Source organism: Eptesicus fuscus, chromosome 8, assembly GCF_027574615.1.
Source record: "Eptesicus fuscus isolate TK198812 chromosome 8, DD_ASM_mEF_20220401, whole genome shotgun sequence".
Taxonomy (NCBI): Eukaryota; Metazoa; Chordata; class Mammalia; order Chiroptera; family Vespertilionidae; genus Eptesicus; species Eptesicus fuscus.
This window is the reverse complement of record NC_072480.1, coordinates 30,182,930-30,196,870: the sequence shown is the minus strand read 5'-3', so window position 1 is coordinate 30,196,870 and position 13,941 is coordinate 30,182,930. Positions and strand designations below refer to the sequence as shown.

At 36.2% G+C, this 13,941-nt stretch overlaps 1 protein-coding gene across 1 annotated transcript in view; it reads right to left on the bottom strand.

The window, feature by feature from the left end:
- TDRD3 (tudor domain containing 3) overlaps window positions 1-13,941 on the bottom strand; it is a 203,917-nt gene that overhangs the window by 63,727 nt on the left and 126,249 nt on the right. Inside the window, exons 8-10 of the mRNA XM_008145523.3 lie at window positions 13,756-13,896; window positions 8,064-8,220; window positions 7,029-7,154 (exon numbers count right to left, since the gene is read on the bottom strand). Coding sequence (XP_008143745.3) covers window positions 7,029-7,154; window positions 8,064-8,220; window positions 13,756-13,896 — 424 coding nt within the window. The remainder of the gene's footprint in view (window positions 1-7,028; window positions 7,155-8,063; window positions 8,221-13,755; window positions 13,897-13,941) is intronic.

Here is a 13,941-nt window from a genome sequence, read left to right as displayed (position 1 = left end):
ATAACTTTAAATGTAAATGGATTAAATGCCCCAATCAAAAGACATGGGGTAACGGATTGGATAAGAAAACATGACCCATATATCTGCTGTCTACAGGAAACCCACTTCAGAAAAAAAGATGCACAAAGACTGATGGTGAAGGGATGGAAAAAGGCTTTTCAGGCGAATGGAAATGAAAAAAAAAAAAAGAAAAGCTGGGGTAGCAATACTTATATGTGACAAATTAGATCTCAAAGTGAAGTACATAAAAAGAGATAAGGAAGGCCACTTCATAACACTAAAGGGAGCAATCCAACAAGAAGAAGTAATTCTGGTAAACATATATGCACTGAATACAGTAGCACCCAAATACATAACTAAACTTCTGGAGGATATCAAGGGAGAAATTGACAGCAATACAATCATAGTAGGGGACTTTAATACCCCACTATTACCATTGGACAAATCCTCTAAACAAAAAAAATCAGCAAAGAAACATCAATCCTAAAGGACTTACTAGACCAGATGGAATTAATTGACATCTTCAGAACATTTCACCCCAAAGCCAAAGAATATACATTCTTCTCAAGTGCACATGGGTAATTTTCAAAGATAGACCATATATTGGGTAACAGGCAAAGTCTCTTCAAATTCAAGAAGATAGAAATCATATCAAGCATCTTCTCAGATCACAATGGCATAAAACTGGAAATCAACTACAATAAAAACAATCCAAAAAAATCAAACACCTGTAGACTAAATAGCATGCTATTAAACAATGACTGGGTTACCAGACAGATCAAAGAAGAAATAAAAAACATTGTGGCAACAAACGACAATGAAAACACAACAATCCAAAATCTATGGGACACAGCAAAAGCAGTTTTGAGAGGGAAGTTCATAGCTCTACAAGCATACTGCAAAAAAACAAGAAACAATGGTAATAAATTACCTAACCCTACAACTCAAAGAGTTAGAAAGAGAGCAACAAGAAAAGTCCAGGATAAGAAGAAGGAAGAAAATAATAAAGATCAGAGCAGAGATAAATGACATAGAGACCAAAAAAAACAATACAAAAGATCAACAAAACCAAGAGCTGGTTCTTTGAAAGGATAAACAAGATTGATGAACCTCTAGCCAGGCTCACCAAGAAGCAAAGAGAGAGGACCCAAATAAACAAAATCAGAAATGAAAGAGGAGAAATAACAACAGGCCCCACAAAAATACAAAGGATTGTTAAAAAATACTATGAACAACTCTATTCCAACAAACTGGACAACCTGGAAGAAATGGACATATTCCTAGAAAAATACAACCTTCCAAAACTCAATCAGGAAGAATCTAAACATCTCAATAGGCCAATAACTATGGAAGAAATTGAAGCAGTCATCAAAAAGCTTCCAGAAAACAAAAGCCCGGGACCAGACGGCTTCAAAGGGGAGTTTTACCAAACATTCAAGGAAGAACTAAAACCTATCCTCCTCAGACTATTGCAAAAAATTCAAGTGGAAGGAACACTTCCAAGCTCATTCTATGAAGCCAGCATCACCCTAATACTAAAACCAGATAAAAACAACACAATGAAAGAGAATTACAAGCCAATATCCCTCATGAACACAGATGCCAAAATCCTCAACAAAATTCTAGCAAATCAGATCCAGCAGTACATCAGAAAGATCATACACCATGACCAAGTAGGATTTATCCCAGGGATGCAAGGATGGTACAATATCCGCAAATCAATAAACGTGATACATCACATAAACAAATTGAGAGAGAAAAAATCACATAGTCATATTAATTGATGCAGAAAAAGCATTTGACAAAATCCAACACCCTTTCTTGATAAAAAACTCTCAGCAAGGTGGGAATAGAAGGATCATACCACAACATAATAAAAGCCATATATGATAAACCCACAGCCAACATCATACTCAAAGGGCAAAAACTAAAACCATTTCCCCTAAGAATAGGAACAAGACAGGGATGCCCACTCTCACCACTCCTGTTCAACATAGTACTGGAAGTATTAACCATTGCGATTAGACAAGAAGAAGAAATAAAAGGCATCCAAATTGGAAAAGAAGAAGTAAAATTGTCCTTATTTGCAGATGACATGATATTGTACATAAAAAACCCTAAAGACTCCTTCAACAAACTAATAGACTTAATAAATGAATTCAGCAATGTACCAGGATACAAAATTAACGCCAAGAAATCTATGGCATTTCTATACACCAATAGTGAACTTACAGAAAGAGAGAATAAAAAAGCAATCCCATTTACCATCTCAACAAAAAAATTAAGATACCTAGGAATAAAATTAACTAAGGAGGTAAAAGACCTATATACGGAAAACTACAGGACACTGAAAAAAGAGATAGAGGAAGACGTAAACAGATGGAAGAACATACCATGTTCATGGATTGGTAGAATCAACATCATTAAAATGTCCATACTACCCAAAGCAATCTATAGATTCAATGCCACTCCCCATTAAAATACCAACGGCATATTTTACAGACCTAGAAAGAACTCTCCAAAAATTCATCTGGAATAAGAAAAGACCCCGAATAGCCACAGCAATCCTGAGAAAGAAGAACAAAGTAGGTGGGATCTCAATACCAGATTTCAAGCTGTATTACAAAGCCACTGTTCTCAGAACAGCCTGGTACTGGCACAAGAACAGACATATAGACCAATGGAATAGAATAGAGAACTCAGATATTGACCCAAACCACTATGCTCAATTAATATTTGACAAAGGAGGCATGAACATACAATGGAATCAAGAAAGTCCCTTCAATAAATGATGTTGGGAAAATTGTACAGATACATGCAAAAAAATGAAACTAGACCAACAACTTACACCATACACAAAAATAAACTCAAAATGGATAAAGGACTTAAACATAAGACGGGAAACCATAGAAATACTAGAGGAATCCACAGGCAGCGAAATCTCAGACATATACCGAAGCAATTTCTTCACCGATACCGCTCCTAGGGCAATGGAAACTATAGAGAAAATAAACAAATGGGACTACATCAAAATAAAAAGCTTTTGCACAGCAAAAGAAACCATCAACAAAACAACAAGAAAGCCCACTTTATGGGAAAACATATTTGCCAATGTTATCACCGATAAAAGTTTATTCTCCAACATTTACAGGGAACTCATACAACATAATAAAAGGAAGATAAATGATCCAATAAAAAAGTGGGCAACGGACCTAAATAGATACTTTTCGAAAGAAAGAAGGCCAAGAGACATGAAAACATGCTCAAAGTCACTAATTATCCGAGAGATGCAAATCAAAACGACAATGCGGTACCATCTCACACCTGTCAGAATGGCTATCATCAACAAATCAACAAATAACAAGTGCTGGCGAGGATGCAGAGAAAAAGGAACCATCGTGCACTGCTGGTGGGAATGCAGACTGGTGCAGCCACTGTGGAGAACAGTATGGAGTTTCCTCAAAAAACTAAAAATGGAACTCTCTTGTGACCCAGTAATCCCACTTCTAGCAATATATCCCAAGAAACACCAATCAGAAAGGATATATGCACCCCTATGTTCATAGCAGCACAATTCGCCATAGCTAAGATTTGGAAACAGCCTAAATGCCCATGAGCAGATGAGTGGATTAGAAAACTATGGTACATCTACACAATGGAATACTATGCTGCTATAAAAAAGAAGGAATTCTTACCATTTGCAGCAGCATGGATGGAACTGGAGAGCATTATACTAAGTGAAATAAGCCAGGCAGTGAAAGAAAAATACCACATGATCTCACTCATTTATGGAAAATAAAGAACATTATAATCTGATGAACAACAAGATAGATACAGAGGCAGTAAAATATCGAACAGACTGTCAAATTACAGCAGGAAGGCTGGGGAGTGTTGGGGAGGGGGGGAAAGAGGTCAACCAAAGGACTTACATGCATGCATATAAGCACAACCAATAGACACAAGACACTGGGGGGGTGGGATAAGGGCATGTGACAGGGGGTAGGGGAGGCTGGGGGAAGGTCAATGGGGGGGAAAAAGGATATATATGTACTACTATTTGTAATACTTGAAACAATAAAATATTTTTTTTTTTTTAAAGAGCCTTTTGGAACACATTCCCATCACAACACGATCAAATGAATAGTCCCAAATTGACATGAAGTCATTACAAATGACAAGGAACTTTAATTAGTGGTTACTTCCATAAAACAATGTAATCCAAGCCCCTTCCCCAAGAAAATTTATTAAAATGTCAATTGCCAGAAACCGATCATTGTTTCACTAGTAGAGAGGTGTAGATGGGGAATCCAGAAGACTGGTCAACCTTAATTGCTCTGAAAGGTCAGGGCTAATCACTCATTGCTTGGTTGAGACATTGGTAGTTGAAGCAGCCTCCACTTGTTAGTCTTATGATTGGCTATTATTGGAATTTCCTGCCTGAGGGATATGGGTGTATCCCATAATCTTAATAAAAGGGATGGCAAAGCCAGAGAGAGTAGCAGTCTTCTCTTGGGCTTCTGCCTGGCCCCCATTTCCCAAATTAATGCTTTTCTAGTCTCTTTCATTTGTGTGCGGCCTTCTCCAGAACCCGAACCCTGAACTGGAACCCTGAACCACGCGGGACATGAAAGGGGTTTCCACAGTCAATTAAGGTATGTTTGATTCCAATTTAAAGATACAATTTTTAAAAAGTTAACGAGAAGAGAAAATCTCTAAGAAAAGTTCATGTGATGATCAATTATCTATGATTAAAGTTTTAACACATATGACAAAAATGACAGCTCCCTTTGTTCTACTACATTTATAGAATGAATGATTCCTCATGACACATGCAATTGTAGTCTCACTTCAGTCTCAATCCCATTTTCTACCTTGCAGACAGGAATTTTTTTCTGAAAGCATCAAACAAACCTCATTGCTCTCATTCTCCTAACCCTTTATGGTTCTGCACAGCCATCTGGATAAAATAAAAATTCTTTAGGACAAAGTTTTCTTGATCTGGCTCCAGCCTACCACTTCTGTCTCTGGCTTTCTATCTCTACCTCTCTATACCCTCACAGGCACAGAGAAGTGGCATTCTGATGTCTCCATGCCTGGACTCCAGAGCCCCCTCTATTTGGGCTGTCCTTCCCCCAACACTCTTCCTCATACTTGTCTAAATGCTCCTCCTCTAGAAGCCTTCTGCCCATGTCCCATCTTGGTCCATTGGCCTTCCCACATGGTACTTTTAGGAAAGAATAAAAATTTGCTTCTCTGAGAATAATGGCCATCAAGGACAATACACTCTTGCTGACTCTGTGTCATAATTAAGAGTAACATAAATACAACATATTCTACTAAAACAATATCCGGTACTAATGAATGTGTTAATAAATTTCTGTCCCATCAGAAGTAAATCTCCCTAAAACTGAGATTCCATTTTGAGTGTATTATTCTTATCATGCATCTTAATTAACTTTGATACCTTTTTTCAAGTGAAATGCTATTATTACTTCATTTTATTGGTTTAAGATGCTTGTTGTGAAAACTGAAGCATTACAGGCCCACAGGTCATAGTAGAATCACTTTTCTCAGATTCAACCTCTTTATGATTTAGAAGATACCATAGTAGTAAAAACAAAAGTAGTGAGAAAGAAGGATAAAAGGAAATCAAAGGAGCTCTGGGACAAAAATATCAGGGAGGCAGAGAAATTTGAAAAAGTAGCTGAGATTCTCCTGCTGGCCTTGCAGAAGCAAACAAACATTATGAATTGCCTGTGGAGGAGTCATATAGCAAAGAACTGGGGGCTTTTAGCAGCTGAAAGCACTCCCCAGGCAACATCAAGCAAAAAAAAATCAAAAGGGCCTTTAGTACAGCATCCACAGGGAACTGTTTTGTTGTTTTTAATCCTCACCCTATGGCATGCTTAGAATGAGAAAGGGGGAGAGAGAGAAACATTGATCAGTTGCCTTCCATATGCTCTCCGACTGGAATCAAACCCACAACCCAGGTATGTGCCCTTTTAGTGCACCCAACTGAGCCCATCCAGCCAGGCGACCTGAGTTTTGCTAACAAACTGTGAACTTGTAAGAGGACGTGAAGCCTCAGACAGGATCATAGCCCAACTGAAAACTTAATTTCAGTATGTGACACTGGGCAAAGGCCCCAAATGAGGCCTGGACTCCTGACCCACAGAAATGAGGCGATAATAAATTTGCATTGTTTAAGTCATTGGTTTTGTGAGAATTTGTTAAACAACAATAGAAAACCAATACATCATGTGTTATAATCAAGAAAATATTGCTCGTGGATGTGTTTGCTTATAAGTTTTGTCCACATCAAACATTTGTTTGCTCAAATATATTGCCTTTCCTATGTAATCCAGCAACAAATAAGCTTCCATTTTCATAAAATCTGAACACTTCAAATTTGTTATAAAACATTTTATCTCTGAGCTTTAGTTGACACAAAATATATCTAAAACTGAAAACTGAATTTAAAAGTGTATTTTCCTAAAGTTTTGCAAACTTACTATCTTAGAAAATATTTACCATATTCCATGATCAGAGAAAAAGATACACGTTAACATACTTATTTCTCCTCTCGATATTTATGTTAATCACTAGAATATATCATATTATGAAATACATCACATTGTGAGCTTATTCACTCATTGTGTGAATATTTTGTTACAATATGTAATATGTGGAAAAAAGAGACTAATTTCACAATCAAAATTATATAAGATCGTATAATTATAACTTCCCCAACATAACAATCTGTCATCTAGTAAAGTTGGGGGAAAAGAGTTTGGCATTATTACCGATCATACAGTGAGAGGGAAAAATAAGCTGCCATCTAGTATTTCCAAATCGTAACAACTAAAATTGTCTTCTGTACTTTTACCAAATAGAAAATTTGTAGTTAAATGAATTTATAAACACCCAGAACCGAGTTTCATATTGTTAGTTGTTCTAGTAAACCTTTTTTGTACAATTACCAATAAAGTTTGATCTTTTAAATGACAATCTATGTTAAGTTAGCCTACCTTCCACACTCAAAGTCCCCATTTTAGACTCCAAGAAATCAAATAATGTGCTTGGTGCTGATGGCCTTGCATTTCCCAGTTCTTCTTCATCTTCAGATCTTATTCGCCCCCTGCCTTTTCCTTTACCTTAAAAAGTAAGACATATATATTGTACATGCAAAAACAAAAGAAGAAAATACACTAAAATATAACTAGCAGATATCTTAAGTAGGATTTTGTATATATTTCTTTTCATATTTTTTGTACAGTCTACATCATTCATAAGAAAATTTTTAAATGACTGTATTAACTAGTAAATTTAATCCTCTAAATGATCTATCTAGAAATTTGAATTTTTTCATATAAATTATCTTTTAAAAATCATTTTCATACATTTATTTTTAAAAAGAATATAGGATTAAGAATGGAAAAAAATCACATAATACATTTGACTGTGCAATTAAAAATCACATGATGGTCCCTAACTGGTTTGGCTCAGTGGATAGAGCATCGGCCTGTGGACTGAAGGGTCCCAGGTTCAATTCCAGTCAAGGGCATGTACCTTGGTTGCGGGCACATCCCCAGTGAGGATGTTTCTCTCTCATCGATGTTTCTAGCTTTCTATCCCTCTCCCTTCCTCTCTGTAAAAAATCAATAAAATATACATGCAATTTTTTAAAATCACATGATGCATTCAACTATGCAATTAAAGAATAACACTAAATAGTCATGTTCTTGTTCATTTAAAACGTTTGCAGACTCTTTTAGTCATTTATACAAGTGGCAGAGTACTAGGTTAATAGAACTAGTCACTTTATATTTCCTGTATTACATCAACCCTGTCAAAGTATTGTTAGATCTACTTTGTATAAAGATGAAGACAATGAAACGCAGCATAACCTGCACCGGTCTCTGTAGTTCCAAAATTAGAAGAACTTATCACAATGGTTAATAAAGTTACAGCCATCACAGCAACAAAACCCAGGCTCTGTCAACAACATATATTCCTCTGAAAAGCAAACAATGCTATCTGGCACATTGCTTAATGAGTTATACCTCTCAGAGGTGGACCCAAAATAGGTTTTTGTTTATTGCTGTTAAGAAGTACATTCAGTGCTGCTTCTAAGTTGTTGCCATTATCCATAAGAGCTTGCCTTGATGCTTCCTTACTGAAGCCCATTTCTGTTATGTGCTTCAGAGCTTTCTCATCAACCTGTAAGGAATGGAGAGAAAAGCTATGCTGACAGGCAATAAATAAAGCAAGGTAGAACTTTTCAACTGTATGTTGTTTAATATTCTTTTTATTGAATTTATTGGGGTGACACTAGTTAACAAAATTATATAGGTTTCAGGTGCTCAATTCTATAACACATCATCTACACATTGTACTGTGTGTTTATCACCCTGTCCATCCATCACCATCTACCTCCCCCCACAATCACCACACTGTTGTCTGTATCTATGAGTTTATTCTTTTTTGCTCAATCCCTCCCCCGTCCTGCCCTTAACCCAGCTCGCCACCCCACTCCCGACAGCTATCAGCCTACTCTCTCTGAGTCTGTCTCTATTTGGCTTGTTCATTTTGTTCATTAGATTCCACATGTGAGTGAAATCATATGATACTTGTCTCTCTGTGACTGGCTTATTTCACTTAGCATAATGCTCTCCAGTTTCATTCATGCTGTTGCAAAGGGCAAGCATTCCTTCTTTTTTTATGGCTGAGTAATATTCCATTGTTTAAATGTACCACACTTTTTCTATCCACTTATCTACTTATGGACCCTTGGGCTGCTTCCAAGTTTTAGCTATTGTAAATAATGCTGCAGTGAACATAGGGATGCATAAATTCTTTCGAATTAGTATTTAGGGTTTCCTCAGATAAATTCCCAGAATTGGATCACGGGGTCATAAGGCAGTTCCATTTTTAATTTTTGAGGAAACTCCATAGTGCTTTTAACAGTGGCTTGTACCAATCTGCATTCCCACCAACAGTGCACAAGGATTCCCTTTTCTCCACATCCTTGCAAACACTTGTGGTTTATTGATTTACTGATGATAGCTATTCTGACAGGTGGTTTTAATTTGCATTTCTCTGATAGTTAGTGATGATGAGCATTTTTTCATGTCTATTGGCCACCTATATGTCCTCTTGTTAATCCTCACCCGAGGACTTTTTTCCCCCCATTGATTTGTAGAGAGAGCAGATGGAAGGGAGGGAGGGAGGAGAGAGGGGAGGGGGGCAACCAATCCATGAGAGAGACACATGGATTATGGATTGATTGGTCAATTTTGTTTATTTTTTCAAAGAACCAGCTCTTGATTTCATTGATTTTTTTGGTAATTATTTTAGCTTAATTTTGTTGTTTTTTCTGCTTTCCTTCCTTCTATATACTTTGCACTGTGTTTGTTGTTCTTTTTCCAGTTTCTTTAAGTATAAAGTTAGAATGTTTTAATTATTTAAAAAAAATATTTTTATTGATTTCAGAGAAAAGAATGGAGAGGGAGATAGAAATATCAATGATGAGAATCAATGATTAGGCTGCCTCCTGCATGCCCCACACTGGGGATTGAGCCCACAACTTGAGCATGTGCCCTGACGGAATTGAATTGTGACCTCCTAGTTCATAGGTCGAACACTCAACCACTGAGCCAGACAAGTTATATTATTTTAGATTTTTATTGTTCTTGAGATAAACGCTATGAATTTCTCTTGTAGGACTGCTTTTGCTATGTCCCATAGATTTTGGGTTGCTGTGTTCTCATTTCCATTTGTTTTAAGATATCTTTTTATTTCTTCCTTGATCTCATTGTTAACCCATTCACTCTTTAGTAACATGGTATTTAGCCTACATGTCTTTGTGTGTTTTTCAGTGTTGTTGTTGTTTTTTGTGATTGATTTCTAATTTCATACCATTATGGTCAGAAAAGATGCTTGATATGATTTCAATTTTCTTAAATTTATTGAGACTTGTTTTGTGTACTAACATGTGGTCTATCCTAGAAAAATGTTCAATGTGCACTTGAGAAGAATGCATTTTCTGTTTCTTTGGGGTGAAATCAATTAAATCCATCTGATCTAGTATGTCTTTTATGGCACTTTTTCCTTGTTGATTCTGTCTAGGAAATCTACCCATTGATGTCAATGGGGCATTAAAATCTCCTACTATGACTACATTACTGTAAATCTCTCCCATATGTCCATCAAAATTTCATTTACATATTTAGGGGCTGCCATGTTGGGTGCATGAATGTTTACAAGGGCTATGTCCTCTTATCGGATTGCTCCTTTTATACTTTGTCAGATATAAGCATTGCTAACCCAGCTTTTGTTTTTCATTTCCATGTGCAATAGCCAAGGAAGAATGCAGATAATATGTAGGGTTGTACCTTGAGTATTATCTTATTCTACAAGTACCATTACACATGCAAAAAAACAAAATAGGAATTTAATGATATGTTAGAATAAGGTTTTTGAAAATAATATAGACAGTGAAAACTACCTAATTAACATTTTTCATGGTTAATACTTCTCCATTCTAGAAAGGATATGTAATTTACATAGCACCTTTCCAAAAATGCAAAATATAAAATGAAGCTAACAAAATGATACCATTTCAGTATCTGTGCTTTTCGTCTCTCTATTGTTGCACCATTCTGCTGTATATTTATTAGGAATACTATCTATGATGCTTTGACAATCTGTACTCCTAATAGGAAAAACTGCTTGATAAATACCAGAACCCAAAATATACTTGACAAATTCAGACCTGGGTACAATTCAAAAACTGTTTAAGTAACATAAACATATCCCATGAGAAATTTCTTGAGCCATAGCTAGCTGAGAAATTCATAACTAACTTTTCTATATCTAAGAGTTAAGATATATATGTCAAACATGTAGCAGACAACTACTATGATACTACTATGGACACTGATAAAAACACAAAATTTTTCCCCAAACTCTGATTGTATCCTTCTAAATACAGAAACAACAGATCAGAGTTGACATATAACAGAAAAAATACATCCCTGCTGTAGATATGCTAAAGTAAATGTAAAAATGACTGCATAGCCATACTACAATTCATCCCGGTTCTGACCAGGTAGCTCAGTTGGTTAGATATCATTCAGATATGCCAAGATTGCAGGTTTGGCTGAAACCGGTTTGGCTGAATGGATAGAGCATCAGCCTATGGACTGAAAGGTCCCAGGTTCGATTCCGGTCAAGGGCATGTACATTGGTTGCGGGCACATCCCCGGTAGGGGGTGTGCAGGAGGCAGCTGGTCGATGTTTCTCTCTCATCGATGTTTCTAGCTCTCTATCCCTCTCCCTTCCTCTCTGTAAAAAAATCAATAAAAATATTAAAAAAAAAAAAAAAAAAGATTGCAGGTTTGACCCTGGTTAGGGCACATAAAAGAATCAACCAATGCCTGGCTGATTCAACCCATGTGGTGTCAACCCATGAACCAAGAGGTTTCCACTTTGATTCCTGGTTAGGGCACATGCCCAGGATGCAGGCTCGATCCCTGGTGGGGGCGTGCAAGAGGTAATTGGGAGATGTCTCTCTCATCGATATTTCTATCTATCCCTCTCCCTTCCTCTCTCTCTCTTTAAAAAAAAAAATCAGTATGTAAAAACATATTAAGAAAAAGAATCAACCAATGAATGCATAAATGAGGCAACAATTTGATACTTCTCTCTCCCTTCTTCTCTCTCTAGAAATCAATAAACAAAAATACCTATAATTCATCCTTGTTATTAAAAAAAACTTATGTGGATGTAAAAAATAAACTTCCAAACTGTTTTCTCTCCTAATTATCTCCCAAGTAAATATCTAATTAAGAAACTGGCCCTGGATGGCATGCTCAGTGGTTAGAGCATCAGTCTTTGCACTGGAGAGTCACGGGTTCAATTCCCAGTCAAGGGCATGTACCTGAGTTGCAGGTTCAATCCCCAAACCCAGTTGAAGTGCATGAGGGAGGCAACAAATCGTTGTCTCTCTCACATCAATGTTTCTCTTCTCCCCCTTGTCTCTCTCCCCCCTCCCTTCCACTCTGAAAATCAATGGAATCAGGTGAGGATCAAAAAAAAAAAAAAAAAGAGAGAGAGAGAGAGAGAGAAGAAAAAGAAACTGTCCCATACATAGAATTCAACCAGTAACACTTTTTTTGTTAAATATATTTTTATTGATTTCAGAGAGAATATCAATGATGAGAGAGAATTATTGACCGGCTGCCTCCCGCATGCCCCCTACTGAGTCGAGCCCACAACCTGGGCATGTGTCCTAACTGGAAATTGAACCATGACATCCTGGTTCATAGGTCGATGCTCAACCACTGAGCCACAATGGCTGGGCAGCCAATAACACTTTTAATAATCAATTACTACCAAATCTTGGTATAACATACTCTAGCTTTCTTGTTGACCTGAATTGCATTAACCAAATTCTCAATCAATGTTTTGGCATGGCCTCACTCCCTCTGAGAGCTCTAGGAGAGAACTTCCTTGCTTTTCTAACTTCTGTTGTTAGCTAGCAATCCTTGGCAGTTTTTATTTGTAGATGCATCACTCCAGTCACATGATCTTCCTCTCACTTTGTATCTTCAGGTCATTTTCCCTCTATATATGTGCCTCTCTGTCTAAATTTTCTCTCTTCATAAAGAGATTGAATTAGGGTCTACCCTAATGCCCTCTTTTTAACTTGATACCATTGTAAAGACCTTATTTCCAAGTAAAGTCACATTTAAAGATATTGGTGGTTAGGACTTCACTATATCTTGCAGGGAAGGACACAATTCAACCTATAATATCATCTATTATCAAAAATTATTTTAAGGAGCTACCAGCTGACATCCCAATCAAGTCTTCCCTTCAATTGTTGAAATACAGATTTGAAAACTATCCAACCTACAAAATAACTTGATACCTGGTTATAAGAATAATTCATGTACAAATTTATAATAGTATTTTAAGTTATTCTTTTAATGTTCTCCTTCATTTTTATTTAATAGTTTTCCTGGATACAGAATTTTTGTTTAACAGTTTTTCTTTCATTATTTTCAATATATCATCCCACTGCTTTCATGCTTCCATAGTGTCTACTGAGAAATTGGCTGTTTATCTTATTGAGGTTCCCTGTTGTTGATGAGTTGTTTCTCTTTCACTGCTTTCAAGATTTTTCTCTCTGTCTTGAGCTTTCAACAACTTGATTATAATGTGTCTTGCTGTGTCTCTCTTTGAATTTATCCTCCTGGCGTCTATAATATACATGGATTTATTGCAATATATTTTTTCCAAACAGCAAATCAAAACGAAACAAAATCACTTTAGACAAAATTTGAGAAAATATGAAGATGTGGGAAAGGGTAGAAAAGGGCAGATAACTGTTTTTGATGCATCAACTTTTAGGATATTATTTCCATTGAGTGTCTTTTATTTATTTATTTATTTATTTATTTATTTTTGAGTGTCTTCTATTTAATTTGATAGTTTTTATCAATACATTCCAAAATATGTTATTCAGACATTATAAATTAAAATAAAACAAAAGTTTTAAGTAAGTTATTTTTCAAAAAATCCAAATTTTCCATGAGTTAATTGTAAATCTTTATGAAAGCCTGCTAGAGTTATAACATCTATCCATAATACATTGAACATAGCCAGTGGTGGTTATGAGAAAGAATAAAAAAATCATCAAGGCTATTAAAGGAAGAACAGATGAACTTTGTGTTGGTTCGTTAGCCTTACCAGTTCTCTATAGACAGCTTCATGTTTCCCCTCTGATTTGGTTGGCTTTTCTTTCTGTAAAATTTCCCTATTTCGGTTACCAGCAGCACTCATATTGAGATTACTTCTTGCACTACCACCACCTCCTCCAAATGTCTTGGTCTTTAGGTAAGAGAAAGATAACAGAGATGTAGGTTAATAGCATTT